A 16,969-nucleotide genomic window follows, 5' to 3' on the forward strand; every position below is an offset into this window, starting at 1 on the left:
ACATCCAGAGGCCCCCAGAACACAAGAGACCAAGGAAGACCAACAGAGGGGCAGCCGCGCCACTGTCCCAGAAAGAGCTGAGGAGAGTCCCAGATGAGGGCTCACTCAGCAGCTGCGGAGCAGAAGTCAGGGGGAGTTGCAGTGACGCGCCCGTGAGCTCCGCCGGCAGCCAGCTGCGCCTGAGTGACCGAGCCCCAGGCCGAGAGGCCGGGGGCACCCCACCTCCGAAGTGGCCCGAGCGAGCCCCAGGCTCCAGGCCCCGATAAGCGGCCGCCAAGGAGTGAGCCGGTGTGTACCTGGACGCCCATCCCCGGACACAAAGAACCACCAACGCACCGATGTCTGAGGGAGTCCGCCACTGGCAGGGAACGTGGTGGTGGGGGGAGATAGGCCTCCAAACCTTGGAGGGCCTGAGATGTCCCCAGAGAGGTGGCACCTGATACCCAACCTGACATATAGACACAGACATACAGGCACACACAGACACAAACATCCATTCCCACCCTCATGCTCTCATATGCACTTACTCCACACTCAACCAACGTGGAGACAGACATAAAGAGACGCTGTACACACGATCACACTCCCCAAGCGTACTCTACAAACCGGGTCTAGGTACCCTTGCCCCTGGAGGGGGGAACTGCACCCAGACCCAGGTGGTGTTACCCTTTTCCCTGCGGTGGGGGGGAGACCGCCCCGACTCCGCAGCAGCAGGGAGGCCCCACACTCCAGACCGACTAGGAGGAGGCCAACTGCTCCAGCAGGTCGCAGAGAACGGGGGTGAGAGAAGACTCCAAACCTCCCTCCACCCGCTCATTGTAGTGTTGATGCATGTGTGTTCTAAGGTGCATTTAAAACCCAGGAGGGCATGGAGCTACCTGCCAGAGAGCAGCAGGTAAGCGCATGGTCCCTCCTGCTAGCCCTCAATGTCTACGTGTATTTAACATTGAGAGGTGGGCAACGATGCCAGGGGTGGGGTGTACACCCTGATGGTACTTTGGACTCCGTGTACCGTGCCCACCCCCAAGATCCTACATGTATGTGTAATGAGAGTGTGAGTAATGTGAATGTCTAAGTTGTGGGATAAAATTGAGGCAGAGGCAGCCAGAAGGGGACGGGGGGGGGGGGGGGGGGGGTTGCCTCCTCTGCACCCTGGTGACATACCCCTACTCCAAGGTCCTGCATGTGTGGGTGGTTGTGGTGGAGCGGGAAGAGGGAGGCAGCTGGAGATGGGGAGGGAAGGAAGGGAGGGGCAAGTGATCCCTCCCTGGGGTCAGCTCCCCCGCTGACCCCAGTAGGCACCCCCATACTCGCGACCCACCAGGGAAAGGGGGCCCAGGCCCATCCAGACCGGGGCCCAGTGCAACAGCGCCTCCCGGCCCCACAGAGGCCGGGACAGTCCACCCAACCCCACCACAGAGAAAACTGCACCCACCCCACCATCCACTCTTCTTCCAGACTACATAAGACAATAAACACCCAGGCTGAGATCTACCGCCACCTCTCCTGTATCTCCCCCTCCTGCAGAGAGAGCCCCTGAGGAGAGGAAAGCTCCTGCAAGATGTGACAATCTTCCCCACCAGTTGAAGAGCCCCCCAGGTGGCTCGATGCACCGGCGGCACCCTGCTCCAGGGCTGGGCCCCCATGCACCCACCCGCCCACAACCCCGGCAACACACCAACCAGGACCCAAGCCCCCGAGGCCCCAGCCCGGGCCCCAGCCCAGAGACGGAGCGCCCCCAGAACCTCACGCCCATCCCGGACCCATCCAGGGGCAGCCAGGCTACCAGGTCAGTAACCCACGTCCGTCAGCACAGACCCTCCCCTAGCCCCGCTGCACGCAGCCGCGAGGAAACAGTCACCTGAGAGCCAACAGAGCCCCTAACCGGACATGACCGCTACCCCGGGTTGAGCCCCCCAAGGAAGATGCCTCCGGGGAACCCCCCGACGCCCTAAGCCTGTCCCTACCCCCACACCAATCACAACAGTGAAGGTGGGACCAAACTATGACCCCCTACCCCCACTAGGTGATGGAGCTGATCAAAGGAGCCCAGAGCAATTGATCTGATGTGGTGGCAGAGGCTGTATCAAGACTAATGTAATCTAATAGATAATTTCTATATTGGTTAGAATTAAGATTATTTTTATTTTTCCAGTTCATGAGGACTGTTTTCTTGGCTATGCATAGGGCAGTGAAAACCATATGGGCGATATTCTTTTCTGAAGTGACATTATCTAAGCTGCCCAACAAACACACTAAGGGGGAAGTTGGAATGTTACATTTCAGACACTTCGATAAGTCTTCACATATCTCGCGCCAAAACTTCTGAACTGGTGGACAGAACCAAAGAGCGTGGATATAATTGTCCGGTGAATTGGTTTGGCAGTGTGAGCAGTTGTTGGTAGACGTAAAGCCCATCTTGAACATTCGATGACCTGTATAGTGCACTCTATGTAATATTTTGTATTGAATTAATTGAAGACTGGGATTTCTAATTAGATGAAAGGTTTTTAAGCAAATCTGAGACCAGAAGTTTAGGTCTAAGTTAACTGATAAATCCGCTTCCCATTTTGCAATAGGAAGTGATATTGATTCATCTGTTTTAGAAAGCATTCTGTATATTTTGGATAGTAATTTGGGGGTTTTAAGAGTAAGAAATTGAACCACACTTGGTGGTGTTTGTAGTTCAACTTGACCCGGTTTAAATTTCTTTTTTACTATGGATTTAATTTGTTGATATTCTAAAAATCTTTTCTTGTTGATCCCATATTGTGTAACTAGTCCGTCAAATGAAATAAATTCTGTTCCTTCTAGTATATGTTCTAAATATTTGATTCCTTTACCACTCCAATCTGGAAAGTTTATCATATTATTGTTTTGTAATATGTCAGGGTTGTTCCAGATAGGTGTACGTTTGCATGGGATTCAGTGGCGGCTGGCCCATAGGGGGCGCTCGGGCTCCGCCCCCCCAAATGTGGAGGAGTAAAAATATATATTTTTAAAAAATTCATCAATGATAGTTTTACTATGTGTGTGCCCATATACAGCCAGGCGTATTTTAACATTTTCACCAGCTGACTCATTAAAGTTCAACCAACAAACGGTGTTTTTCTTCTTCTGGGGCGCTCGTCAAAGCGCCCTTGATATGCAGCGAAATAGCCTATCATTAAATGGTTGCCAGGGGAAAATAATAAATATTTGACCTATCAGCGTCGCTGAATTAAATGGTTTGGGGGCGCTTAAAATTGCGCCCCTGCAGAAAACGCGCGAAGATTTGCTGTTCTAGAATTTTACCTCAGTCAGTAGCCTAAGTGAGCTATAAGGTCAGAGAGAGACGATGGCAGCGGTATTGTTAACGGTTGAGGCACAGCCTCCCCCAAATTCGGTTAGATCGCTTCTAACCTACCCTTTTGCCAGAAGGACAATGGCAGAAAAACTGCAAGTTAAAGAGTTGGGACCTGACAAGCCCGAAATTCAACTAACCCAGGCAACGAAGGAGAAGTCAAAAGCATACAACAGGACTTTTTGTCGGAGTTGGTTCCAGCGCAAGTCGTGGCTGACAGGCTGTGGAACAGCTAATGCACTTTTTTGTTTCCCGTGCATACTGTTCAAAAGTGACAAGTGTGATTTGACGTGGACACAATCTGGACAAACCGACTTAAAGCACCTCTCCGAACGAATCAAGAAACATGAAAGCTCACGAGTTCATATGGACAACAGTGTAAAGCTAGCTGTGCTAGGGAAAACTAGCATAGCGGCGCAGCTAGATGATGGACATCGGATTGCTTTAAGAAGGCACAACGAAGAGGTAGATAAAAACCGTCATATTTTATCTAAAATCATCGATTGTATTAAGTTTTGTGGTGCTTTTGAGCTAGCAATGCGGGGACGCATTTAGCCCACCCCCCCAATCAGTTTACAGTTGTTGTTTTCAATAGTTATTTTTCATTCATTCAAAAAAAAAAAAAAAAATCTGTTCATGTTCATTTTTACAAATCTATACAAATGGCCAGAATATGGTTGTTCATTTTTACAAATCTATACAAATGGCCAGAATATGGTTGTTCATTTTAAATTTAAATTAAAATTGTGTTGTTTGATGTACTCATTAACCCTTTACAGCCGATCGGAGCGGGCACGCTCTGTTTTGCGTAACTATTTTTAAATCCCGGTAGCTCTGCAACCAAGTAAGCTAGCGCAATAATTTTTTTTGCATATGAAACTGGAGGAGTTGTACTTACATCTTATGCCATCAGCTTGTCCTCGGTCACAGTTTCCTTCCACATATAGCTTTGCAAAAACTGCATAAAAATCACTTGCAGCAACAAAAACATGATATTCCAGAAACACGCTTCGCCGATCCATCAGCTGTTTGTAACACTTCCTACGTCCATCAGCGCGAACTATCACATGACCGCATGACCTGCCCGAAACCGGAAGTGACGTCATTTTGCGGAAATGTAGTTTTTTACGATCGAGGCCTTATGAGCTTGTGTTTTACTTGTTATGTGTTTTAAAAAGTTATGTTTGACTTTATGACTTTCTGTGTCGTTTCTGGGATGCTTAAGACTCATATTGCACTGCTGGAAATAGTTTATTTTGATGCATATGCTGTTATTTTGCAAATTTGCACTATAATATTTATTTTTGTTTTTCCTGCAGTATATAAAAATTGGTGTATTTCAAAAATAAAACTATGAAGACACTCAAAATAAATTTCCTGTGGTGGGAAACTAGTTTGTGTAACTTTTTTGTATTTACAGTTTTGAGGGATAAGCCTCTTAAATTTCTCTAACTAGAAATGTATGTTAAAAAAACAAAAACGATTTTCAATTTTTTTGTAGTTTATTGCACTTTTTTGCAATTTATGTAATTACTATGCACCTAATGCAGACATATTATTAAAGTTTGGGCTATAATGGTTGTATTGATGTATAGCAACTTGAAATGCTCCCAAAAATGGCTCCACAGCATGTAAAAATATAATATAAGCTCTGGCGAACTTGGTTCTATGGTAGGTCTTAAAGGGTTAAATGGGTCATTTTAGTCGATATCATAAAAATTGCCCCCCCTGAGATTTTTTTCAGGAGCCGCCACTGATGGGATTAATGAAGACGCCGTCAATTTCAGAAACTCCCACCATGCTGTCAGAGAAGAGCTGATGTTGATGCTTTTAAAGCATTCATGTCGTTGGATGTTTGAGCTGATAAATGGTAGGTCTGAGATCTCTAGATTATTGCAAAGTGCTTGTTCTACATCTAGCCAAGGTTCATCTAAGAGGGTGTGTTTTAGCCATCCTGAGATAAATTGAAGCCTGTTGGCTAAGAAGTAGTGCTGAAAGTTAGGCAGTTCTAGTCCTCCTTTATCCTTGGTCTTTTGTAGTGTTTTTAAGCTTATACGTGGGGGTTTATTTTTCCAAAGGAATTTGGACATACATGAATCTAGAGATCTGAACCAATCTTGTGGCGGTTTAGTTGGGATCATTGAGAATAAATAATTTATTTTTGGTAAGACCATCATTTTTATAGCGGCAACCCTTCCCATGAGTGATATGGGTAGACATTTCCATCTAGCCAGATCACCTTCTACCTTCTTTAAAAGTGGGATATGGTTTAATTTAGTTAGATCTGCAAGCTTGGGAGAAACATTAATACCTAAATATTATATATTTCCCGATTGCAGTGGTGTAGAAGAGGAATTATGGAAGGAGCAATTAATCGGTAGGACTGTAGATTTTGACCAGTTAATTGAGTAATCTGATATTCTTGCAAAAGAGTTTATCAATTCAATCACCCCAGAGATATTGGTTTGTGAATTTTGGAGAAAGAGTAACACATCATCCGCATAAAGGCTGATTTTATGTTCCACATTCTTGCATTTTATGCCCTTAATTACTGAATTCTGTCTAATTGCTGCTGCTAGTGGTTCAATAAAAATTGCAAACAGTGAAGGGGAGAGTGGGCATCCCTGCCTGGTGCCCCTCAAGAGACAGAAGCTGGAGGATGTCTGGTCATTTGTTCTAACACAAGCTGTTGGGGAATTATATAATATTTTTAACCAGTTTATGAAAGAGGATCCAAAACCAAATTTGTGTAAAGTTGCAAATAGAAATTTCCAGTTAACTCTGTCAAATGCTTTTTCTGCGTCTAAAGAGAATATTGTAGTTTCTAGGTTTTTACTGTATGAGTAGTCTATCAAATTAAGTAATCTACGTGTATTTGTTGATGAGTGCCGACCTTTTATGAAACCAGTTTGGTCAGGATGAATTAAGAGGGGGGTTATTTTCTCCAGTCTCTTTGAGAGAGCTTTACAGATTATTTTAAGGTCTACATTTATAAGGGATATTGGACGATAGCTTGAGGGATATACAGGGTCTTTGCCTGGTTTTAGCAGGAGATTAATGTTTGCAGAATTCATATTTGATGGAAGTCTGCCCTTTTCTTTAATTTCCAACAACGTTCTGTAGAAAACTGGTGCTAGAATCGACCAGAATTCTTTGTAGAATTCTGCAGGAAAGCCATCTGGACCTGGAGCCTTATTATTGGGCATACTTATCAGGGCTTCCTGGAGTTCACCTGTTGTCAGTGGTGAATCCAGTGCCATTGCTTGAGTGTCCAATAATTTTGGAAGAATTATGTTGTCCAAAAACTGATCAATTTCTTTTTCAGATGGGTTTATTTGTGGTGAATACAACGTTTTATAGAAATCCCTGAAAATGTTGTTTATTTGTATCGGTTCATATATTGTGTTCCCAGATGAATCTTGAACAGCACATATAGTTGTTTTTTCTTTATTTATTTTTAGCTGGTTTGCTAGAAATTGACCGGATTTATTACCATGTTCATAATTTTGTAAGCGTAGTCTTTGTACTAAGAATTTTGTTCTTTTATCAATTATCTCATTTAATTCTAGTTTTGTTTTGCGTATTTTGTTCAATGTTTCCTGATCTTGGTGGGACGCGTAGGCTTCTTCTAGTGATTTGATGTTTTTTTCTAATTCCTGAATATTTTTGTTTTCTTTTTTCTTTTTATGTGATGAGAAAGAAATTATTTTACCTCTCATCACAGCTTTCCCTGCTTCCCATAGAACAGAAGCTGATGTTTCGGGAGTGTCATTATAGTCTAAATATGAAGTCCACTCTTTTTTAAAATATTTAATAAAGTCTTCATCTTTAAGTAGTGATATATTAAATCTCCAGTTTTTTCTTGGCGTAGTATTATTCTTGTGCATTAGTGTTAAAGATACAGGACCATGATCGCTGACAGCTATAGGATGAATCTCAGTGTCTGAAATGTCGTTCAGCAGTGAGCTGCTGACCAAAAAATAATCCAGACGAGAGTAGGAGTGATGGACATGTGAGAAAAAAGTATATTCCTTTCCTTACTGGTGGGGTGAAGGGAGCGCCATGCATCGCGAAGACCAAAGTCACTCATATACTGTTTGATTATATTTGTGGACTGCCAATTACGCTGAGTTCGCGCTGTATTGAGCCTATCCATGTCTTCATTTAGTCCAAGGTTGAGGTCGCCTCCAAGAACAAGTGTGCCATCTAAGTGTTCAGAGAGTGCACTGAAAAAACCGTGAAAGAATGAGGGATCATCAACATTGGGACCATATACACTTGCAATACATAGCTTTTTATCACGTATAGATAGTTTAATGATTAAGAATCTGCCCTTATTCTCATCCTTAAAAAGTCAGGGGACATTTATTAATCAATGCAAAAAGACTTTATTTATGATAGTTTTGAAAAGTGCCATGATAAGATCAGTGTTGAGATAGCAGACATTACAATATTTTTATCAGTTATCAAATCAAACGTTTGGATGATACATACACAAACATCATCTCGAGGAGGAAAACACTAAAACTGTTAAAATTAACTTTTCTCTGTCAAACCAAAAGTGATGAACCCACAATGAAGACAAATTAAAATTTACATACTTAATTATTTTACATTTCCACATGTATTTTGGTTTGTGACTTCATTTAACGAATGTGAACGTAAGAGAAAAATATTAAAAATATGAGCTAAGAACATGTGGTATTAGAGCCAGAACTAGGGACAAAAAGCTGAAGTTGTTAACAATAGCAGAGGAGGTGGTTTTTGTTGTGGTTGATGATTTAGTTGGGGTTGATGTTGCTGTACTTCGGGTTGTTGTTGGTGCAGTTGTGGTTGTTGTTTTCACAGTTGTGGTTTTTGTTGGGGCGGCAGTTGTGGTTGGCGCAGTTGTGGTTGTTGTTGGTGCAGTTGTGGTTGTTGTTTTCACAGTTGTGGCTTTTGTTGGGGCGGCAGTTGTGGTTGGCGCAGTTGTGGTTGTTGTTGGAGCAGCTGTGGCTGTTGTTGGGGCAGCTGTACTTGTTGTTGCAGCACCTATGGTTGAGGGTGCAGTTGGTATTGAGGTTGGAGCAGCTGTGGTTGTTGTTAGAGAAGCTGTAGTTGTTTTTGGAGCAGCTGTAGTTGTTTTTGGAGCAGCTGTGGTTGTTGTGGGTCCAGTTGTGGTTATTGTTGAGGCAACAGTTGTGGTTGTTGTTGGAGCATCTGTAGTTGTTGTTGGAGCAGCTGTCGTTGTTGTTGGAACAGGTCTAGTTGTTGTTGGAGCAGCTGTGGTTGTGGCCGCAGTTGTGGTTGTTGTTGGAGCAGTTGTGGTTGTTGTTGGAGCAGCTGTGGTTGTTGTTTGATGAGAAGTGGTAGTTGGAGCAGCTGTGGTTGTTGTAGGTGCATCTGCAGTTGTGGGCGCAGTTGTGGTTGTTGTTGGGGAGACAGTTGTGGTTGTTGTTGGGGAGACAGTTGTGGTTTTTGTTGGAGCAGCTGTGGTTATTGGTGGAGCAGCTGTGGTTGTTGTGGGTGCAGCTGTGGTTGTTGGGGCAACAGTTGTGGTTGTTGTTGTTTGGGCAACGGTTGTGGTTGTTGTTGGAGCAGCTGTAGTTGTTGTTGGAGCAGCTGTGGTTGTTGTGGGTGCAGTTGTTGTAGTTGTTCGGGCGGCAGTTGTGGTTGTTCTTGGAACAACTGTAGTTGTTGGAGCACCTGTACTTGAGGGTGCAGTTGTTGTTGTTGGTGGCAAAGCTGTGGTTGTTGTTGGAACAGCTGTAGTTGTTGTTGGAGCACCTGTAGTTGAGGGTGCAGTTGTTGTTGTTGTTGTTGGAGCAGCTGTGGCTGTTGTTGGGGCAGCTGTGGCTGTTGTTAGGGCGGCAGTTGTGGTTGTGGTTGTTGGAACAACTGTTGTTGTTGTTGTTGGAGCACCTGTAGTTGACGGTGCAGTTGTTGTTGTTGTTGCTGTTGGGGAAGCTGTGGTTGTTGTTGGAGCAGCTGTAGTTGTTGTTGGAGCAGCTGTGGTTGTTGTTGGAGCAGCTGTAGTTGTTGTTGGAGCAGGTGTAGTTGTTGTTGTTGTTGGGGAAGCTGTGGTTGTTGTTGGAGCAGCTGTAGTTATAGTGGGTGCAGTTTTGGTAGTTGTTGGAGCAGCTGTACTTGTTGTGGGTGCAGCTGTGGTTGAGGGTGTTGTTGTTGTTGGGGAAGCTGTGGTTGGTGTTGGAGCAGCTGTGTTTGTTGTGGGTGCAATTGTGGTAGTTGTTGGGGAGACAGTTGTGGTTGTTGATGGAACAGTTGTAGTTGTTGTTGGAGCAGCTGCAGTTGTGGCCAAAGTTGTGGTTGTTGTTGGAGCAGTTGTGGTTGTTGTTGGTGAAGCTGTGGTTGTTGTGGCCTCAGTTGTGGTTGTTTTTGGAGCATTTGTAGTTGTTGTTGGAGCAGCTGTGGTTGTTGTGGGTGCAGTTGTGGTAGTTGTTGGAGCAGCTGTGGTTGAGGGTGTTGTTGTTTTTGTTGTTGTTGGGGAAGCTGTGGTTGTTGATGGAACAGATGTAGTTGTTGTTGGAGCAGCTGCAGTTGTGGCCAAAGTTGTGGTTGTTGTTGGAGCAGTTGTGGTTGTTGTTGGCGAAGCTGTGGTTGTTGTGGCCTCAGTTGTGGTTGTTTTTGGAGCAGTTGTAGTTGTTGTTGGAGCAGCTGTGGTTGTTGTGGCCTCAGCTGTGGTTGTTGTTGGAGCAGTTGTGGTTGTTGTTGGAGCAGCTGTAGTTGTTGTTGGAGCAGCTGCAGTTGTGGCCACAGTTGTTGTTGTTGTTGTTGGAGCAGCTGTGGTTGAGGGTGTTGTTGTTTTTGTTGTTGAGGAAGCTGTGGTTGTTGTTGGGGCAGCTGTAGTTGTTGTTGGGGCAGCTGTAGTTGTTTTTGGAGCAGCTGTGGTTGTTGTGGGTCCAGTTGTGGTTATTGTTGAGGCAACAGTTGTGGTTGTTGTTGGAGCATCTGTAGTTGTTGTTGGAGCAGCTGTCGTTGTTGTTGGAACAGGTCTAGTTGTTGTTGGAGCAGTTGTGGTTGTGGCCGCAGTTGTGGTTGTTGTTGGAGCAGTTGTGGTTGTTGTTGGAGCAGCTGTGGTTGTTGTTTGATGAGAAGTGGTAGTTGGAGCAGCTGTGGTTGTTGTGGGTGCATCTGCAGTTGTGGGCGCTGTTGTGGTTGTTGTTGGGGAGACAGTTGTGGTTGTTGTTGGGGAGACAGTTGTGGTTTTTGTTGGAGCAGCTGTGGTTATTGGTGGAGCAGCTGTGGTTGTTGTGGGTGCAGCTGTGGTTGTTGTGGCGAAAGTTGTGGTTGTTGTTGGGGCGACAGTTGTGGTTGTTCTTGGAACAGCTGATGTTGTTGGAGCACCTGTACTTGAGGATCTAGTTGTTGTTGTTGGTGGCAAAGCTGTGGTTGTTGTTGGAGCAGCTGTAGTTGTTGTTGGAGCAGCTGTGGTTGTTGTGGGTGCAGTTGTGGTTGTTGTGGGTGCAGTTGTGGTTGTTGTTGGAGCAGCTGTGGTTATTGTGGTTGCAGTTGTGGTAGTTGTTGGAGCAGCTGTAGTTGTTGTGGGTGCAGCTGTGGTTGAGGGTGTTGTTGTTGTTGTTGGGGAAGCTGTGGTTGATGTTGGAGCAGCTGTAGTTGTTGTTGGAGCAGCTGTGTTTGTTGTGGGTGCAATTGTGGTAGTTGTTGGGGAGACAGTTGTGGTTGTTGTTGGAACATCTGTAGTTGTTGTTGGAGCAGGTGCAGTTGTGGCCACAGTTGTGGTTGTGTTTGTTGGAGCAGTTGTGGTTGTCTTTGGAGCAGCTGTAGTTGTTGTTGGAGCAGCTGTGGTTGTTGTGGGTGCAGCTGTGGTTGAGGGAGTGTTTGTTGTTGTTGTTGTTGAGGAAGCTGTGGTTGATGTTGAGGCAGCTGTAGTTGTGGCCGAAATTGTGGTTGTTGTTGGGGAGACAGTTGTTGTTGTTGTTGGCGCAGTTGTGGTTGTTGGTGGAGCACCTGTAGTTGTTGTTGGAGCAGTTGTGGTTGTTGTTGGGGCAGCTGTGGTTGTTGTGTGTGCAGTTGTGGCTGTTGTTGCTGTTGGGGAATCTGTGGTTGTTGTTGGAGCAGCTGTAGTTGTTGTTGGAGCAGCTGTGGTTGTTGTGGATGCAGTTGTGGTAGTTGTTGTGGATGCAGTTGTGGTAGTTGTTGGGGCGAGAGTTGTGGTTGTTCTTGGAACAGCTGTAGTTGTTGGAGCACCTGTACTTGAGGGTGCAGTTGTTGTTGTTGGTGGCAAAGCTGTGGTTGTTGTTGGAGCAGTTGTGGTTATTGTGGGTGCAGTTGTGGTTGTTGTTGGAGCAGCTGTGGTTATAGTGGGTGCAGTTTTGGTAGTTGTTGGAGCAGCTCTAGTTGTTGTGGGTGCAGCTGTGGTTGTGGGTGCAGTTGTGGTTGTTGTTGGAGCAGCTGTAGTTGTTGTTGGAGCAGCTGCAGTTGAGGGTGTTGTTGTTGTTGTTGTTGTTGAGGAAGCTGTGGTTGTTGTTGGGGAAGCTTTAGTTGTTGTTGGAGCAGCTGTGGTTGAGGGAGTTGTTGTTGTTGTTGTTGTTGTTGTTGTTGTTGAGGAAGCTGTGGTTGTTGTTGGGGCAGCTGTGGTTGTTGTTGGTGTAGTTGTGGCTGTTGTTAGGGCGGCAGTTGTGGTTGTGTTTGTTGGAGCAGCGGTTGTTGTTGTTGGAGCACCTGTAGTTGAGGGTGCAGTTGTAGTTGTTGTTGGGGCAACAGTTGTTGTTGTTACTGGAGCAGCTGGAGTTGTTGTTGGACCATTTTTGGTTGAGGCCGCAGTTGTGGTTGTTGGGGCAACAGTTGTGGTTGTTGTTGTTTGGGCAACGGTTGTGGTTGTTGTTGGAGCAGCTGTAGTTGTTGTTGGAGCAGCTGTGGTTGTTGTGGGTGCAGTTGTTGTAGTTGTTCGGGCGGCAGTTGTGGTTGTTCTTGGAACAGCTGTAGTTGTTGGAGCACCTGTACTTGAGGGTGCAGTTGTTGTTGTTGGTGGCAAAGCTGTGGTTGTTGTTGGAACAGCTGTAGTTGTTGTTGGAGCACCTGTAGTTGAGGGTGCAGTTGTTGTTGTTGTTGTTGGAGCAGCTGTGGCTGTTGTTGGGGCAGCTGTGGTTGTTGTTGGAGCACCTGTAGTTGAGGGTGCAGTTGTTGTTGTTGTTGTTGGAGCAGCTGTGGCTGTTGTTGGGGCAGCTGTGGTTGTTGTTGGTGCAGTTGTGGCTGTTGTTAGGGCGGCAGTTGTGGTTGTGGTTGTTGGAACAACTGTTGTTGTTGTTGTTGGAGCACCTGTAGTTGACGGTGCAGTTGTTGTTGTTGTTGCTGTTGGGGAAGCTGTGGTTGTTGTTGGAGCAGCTGTAGTTGTTGTTGGAGCAGCTGTGGTTGTTGTTGGAGCAGCTGTAGTTGTTGTTGGAGCAGGTGTAGTTGTTGTTGTTGTTGGGGAAGCTGTGGTTGTTGTTGGAGCAGCTGTGGTTATAGTGGGTGCAGTTTTGGTAGTTGTTGGAGCAGCTGTACTTGTTGTGGAAGCAGCTGTGGTTGAGGGTGTTGTTGTTGTTGGGGAAGCTGTGGTTGGTGTTGGAGCAGCTGTGTTTGTTGTGGGTGCAGTTGTGGTTGTTGTTGGAGCAGCTGTGGTTATAGTGGGTGCAGTTTTGGTAGTTGTTGGAGCAGCTGTACTTGTTGTGGGTGCAGCTGTGGTTGAGGGTGTTGTTGTTGTTGGGGAAGCTGTGGTTGGTGTTGGAGCAGCTGTGTTTGTTGTGGGTGCAATTGTGGTAGTTGTTGGGGAGACAGTTGTGGTTGTTGATGGAACAGATGTAGTTGTTGTTGGAGCAGCTGCAGTTGTGGCCAAAGTTGTGGTTGTTGTTGGAGCAGTTGTGGTTGTTGTTGGCGAAGCTGTGGTTGTTGTGGCCTCAGTTGTGGTTGTTTTTGGAGCAGTTGTAGTTGTTGTTGGAGCAGCTGTAGTTGTTGTGGGTGCAGTTGTGGTAGTTGTTGGAGCAGCTGTGGTTGTTGTTGGAGCAGCTGTGGTTGAGGGTGTTGTTGTTTTTGTTGTTGTTGGGGAAGCTGTGGTTGTTGATGGAACAGATGTAGTTGTTGTTGGAGCAGCTGCAGTTGTGGCCAAAGTTGTGGTTGTTGTTGGAGCAGTTGTGGTTGTTGTTGGCGAAGCTGTGGTTGTTGTGGCCTCAGTTGTGGTTGTTTTTGGAGCAGTTGTAGTTGTTGTTGGAGCAGCTGTGGTTGTTGTGGCCTCAGTTGTGGTTGTTGTTGGAGCAGTTGTGGTTGTTGTTGGAGCAGCTGTAGTTGTTGTTGGAGCAGCTGCAGTTGTGGCCACAGTTGTTGTTGTTGTTGGAGCAGCTGTGGTTGAGGGTGTTGTTGTTTTTGTTGTTGAGGAAGCTGTGGTTTTTGTTGGGGCAGCTGTAGTTGTTGTTGGGGCAGCTGTGGTTGTTGTTGGTGCAGTTGTTGTTGGGGAAGCTGTAGTTGTTGTTGGAGCAGCTGTGGTTGAGGGAGTTGTTGTTGTTGTTGTTGTTGTTGAGGAAGCTGTGGTTGTTGTTGGGGCAGCTGTGGTTGTTGTTGGTGCAGTTGTGGCTGTTGTTAGGGCGGCAGTTGTGGTTGGAGCAGTTGTAGTTGTTGTTGGAGCAGCTGTAGTTGTTGTTGGAGCAGCTGTGGTTGAGGGTGTTGTTGTTGTTGTTGGTGGCAAAGCTGTGGTTGTTGTTTGAGCAGCTGTAGTTGTTGTTGGCGAAGCTGTGGTTGTTGTTGGGGCAGCTGTGGTTGTTGTTGGTGCAGTTGTGGCTGTTGTTGGCGAAGCTGTGGTTGTTGTTGGAGCAGTTGTGGTTGTTGTTGGAACAGCTGTAGTTGTTGTTGGAGCAGCTGTGGTTGAGGGAGTTGTTGTTGTTGTTGTTGTTGTTGTTGAGGAAGCTGTGGTTGTTGTTGGGGCAGCTGTGGTTGTTGTTGGTGGAGTTGTGGCTGTTGTTAGGGCGGCAGTTGTGGTTGGAGCAGTTGTAGTTGTTGTTGGAGCAGCTGTAGTTGTTGTTGGAGCAGCTGTGGTTGAGGGTGTTGTTGTTGGTGGCAAAGCTGTGGCTGTTGTTTGAGCAGTTGTGGCTGTTGTTAGGGCGGCAGTTGTGGTTGGAGCAGTTGTAGTTGTTGTTGGAGCAGCTGTAGTTGTTGTTGGAGCAGCTGTGGTTGAGGGTGTTGTTGTTGTTGTTGTTGGCGAAGCTGTGGTTGTTGTGGCCTCAGTTGTGGTTGTTGTTGGAGCAGTTGTGGTTGTTGTTGGAGCAGCTGTAGTTGTTGTTGGAGCAGCTGCAGTTGTGGCCACAGTTGTTGTTGTTGTTGGAGCAGCTGTAGTTGTTGTTGGAACAGCTGCAGTTGTGGCCACAGTTGTGGTTGTTGTTGAAGCAGCTGTGGTTGTTGTTGGAGCAGCTGCAGTTGTGGCCAAAGTTGTGGTTGTTGTTGGAGCAGTTGTGGTTGTTGTTGGCGAAGCTGTGGTTGTTGTGGCCTCAGTTGTGGTTGTTGTTGGAGCAGTTGTAGTTGTTGTTGGCGAAGCTGTGGTTGTTGTTGGAGCAGTTGTGGTTGTTGTTGGAACAGCTGTAGTTGTTGTTGGAGCAGCTGTGGTTGAGGGAGTTGTTGTTGTTGTTGTTGTTGTTGAGGAAGCTGTGGTTGATGTTGGGACAGCCGTGGTTGTTGTTGGTGCAGTTGTGGCTGTTGTTAGGGCGGCAGTTGTGGTTGGAGCAGTTGTAGTTGTTGTTGGAGCAGCTGTAGTTGTTGTTGGAGCAGTTGTGGTTGTTGTTGGAACAGCTGTAGTTGTTGTTGGAGCAGATGTGGTTGAGGGAGTTGTTGTTGTTGTTGTTGTTTTTGAGGAAGCTGTGGTTGTTGTTGGGGCAGCTGTGGCTGTTGTTGGTGCAGTTGTGGCTGTTGTTAGGGCGGCAGTTGTGGTTGGAGCAGTTGTAGTTGTTGTTGGAGCAGCTGTAGTTGTTGTTGGAGCAGCTGTGGTTGAGGGTGTTGTTGTTGTTGTTGGTGGAAAAGCTGTGGTTGTTGTTTGAGCAGTTGTGGCTGTTGTTAGGGCGGCAGTTGTGGTTGGAGCAGTTGTAGTTGTTGTTGGAGCAGCTGTAGTTGTTGTTGGAGCAGCTGTGGTTGAGGGTGTTGTTGTTGTTGTTGGTGGCAAAGCTGTGGTTGTTGTTTGAGCAGTTGTAGTTGTTGTTGGAGCAGCTGTGGTTGTTGTGGGTGCAGTTGTGGTAGTTGGTGGAGCAGCTGTGGTTGTTGTTGGAGCAGAGTTGGTTGAGGGTGTTGTTGTTTTTGTTGTTGAGGAAGCTGTGGTTGTTGTTGGGGCAGCTGTAGTTGTTGTTGGCGAAGCTGTGGTTGTTGTGGCCTCAGTTGTGGTTGTTGTTGGAGCAGTTGTGGTTGTTGTTGGAGCAGCTGTAGTTGTTGTTGGAGCAGCTGCAGTTGTGGCCACAGTTGTTGTTGTTGTTGGAGCAGCTGTGGTTGAGGGTGTTGTTGTTTTTGTTGTTGAGGAAGCTGTGGTTGTTGTTGGGGCAGCTGTAGTTGTTGTTGGGGCAGCTGTGGTTGTTGTTGGTGCAGTTGTTGTTGGGGAAGCTGTGGTTGTTGTTGGGGCAGCTGTAGTTGTTGTTGGAGCAGCTGTGGTTGAGGGAGTTGTTGTTGTTGTTGTTGTTGAGGAAGCTGTGGTTGTTGTTGGGGCATCTGTGGTTGTTGTTGGTGCAGTTGTGGCTGTTGTTAGGGCGGCAGTTGTGGATGGAGCAGTTGTAGTTGTTGTTGGAGCAGCTGTAGTTGTTGTTGGAGCAGCTGTGGTTGAGGGTGTTGTTGTTGTTGTTGGTGGCAAAGCTGTGGTTGTTGTTTGAGCAGCTGTAGTTGTTGTTGGCGAAGCTGTGGTTGTTGTTGGGGCAGCTGTGGTTGTTGTTGGTGCAGTTGTAGTTGTTGGAGCAGCTGTGGTTGTTGTGGGTGCAGTTGTGGTAGTTGTTGGAGCAGCTGTGGTTGTTGTTGGAGCAGCTGTGGTTGAGGGTGTTGTTGTTTTTGTTGTTGAGGAAGCTGTGGTTGTTGTTGGGGCAGCTGTAGTTGTTGTTGGCGAAGCTGTGGTTGTTGTGGCCTCAGTTGTGGTTGTTGTTGGAGCAGTTGTGGTTGTTGTTGGAGCAGCTGTAGTTGTTGTTGGAGCAGCTGCAGTTGTGGCCACAGTTGTTGTTGTTGTTGGAGCAGCTGTGGTTGAGGGTGTTGTTGTTTTTGTTGTTGAGGAAGCTGTGGTTGTTGTTGGGGCAGCTGTAGTTGTTGTTGGGGCAGCTGTGGTTGTTGTTGGTGCAGTTGTTGTTGGGGAAGCTGTGGTTGTTGTTGGGGCAGCTGTAGTTGTTGTTGGAGCAGCTGTGGTTGAGGGAGTTGTTGTTGTTGTTGTTGTTGTTGAGGAAGCTGTGGTTGTTGTTGGGGCATCTGTGGTTGTTGTTGGTGCAGTTGTGGCTGTTGTTAGGGCGGCAGTTGTGGATGGAGCAGTTGTAGTTGTTGTTGGAGCAGCTGTAGTTGTTGTTGGAGCAGCTGTGGTTGATGGTGTTGTTGTTGTTGTTGGTGGCAAAGCTGTGGTTGTTGTTTGAGCAGCTGTAGTTGTTGTTGGCGAAGCTGTGGTTGTTGTTGGGGCAGCTGTGGTTGTTGTTG

At 46.5% G+C, this 16,969-nt stretch overlaps 1 protein-coding gene across 1 annotated transcript in view; it reads right to left on the bottom strand.

Moving 5' to 3' along the window:
• Positions 1–3,307: 3,307 nt before the first annotated feature.
• LOC145423713 (uncharacterized) overlaps positions 3,308–16,969 on the bottom strand; it is a 57,212-nt gene continuing 43,550 nt past the window's right edge. The window contains exon 8 of the mRNA XM_080296470.1: positions 3,308–3,316. Within this exon, the coding sequence (XP_080152596.1) occupies positions 3,308–3,316 (9 nt within the window). The remainder of the gene's footprint in view (positions 3,317–16,969) is intronic.

The sequence above is a fragment of the Astatotilapia calliptera genome, chromosome 22, assembly GCF_964374335.1.
Source record: "Astatotilapia calliptera chromosome 22, fAstCal68.1, whole genome shotgun sequence".
Lineage (NCBI taxonomy): Eukaryota > Metazoa > Chordata > Actinopteri > Cichliformes > Cichlidae > Astatotilapia > Astatotilapia calliptera.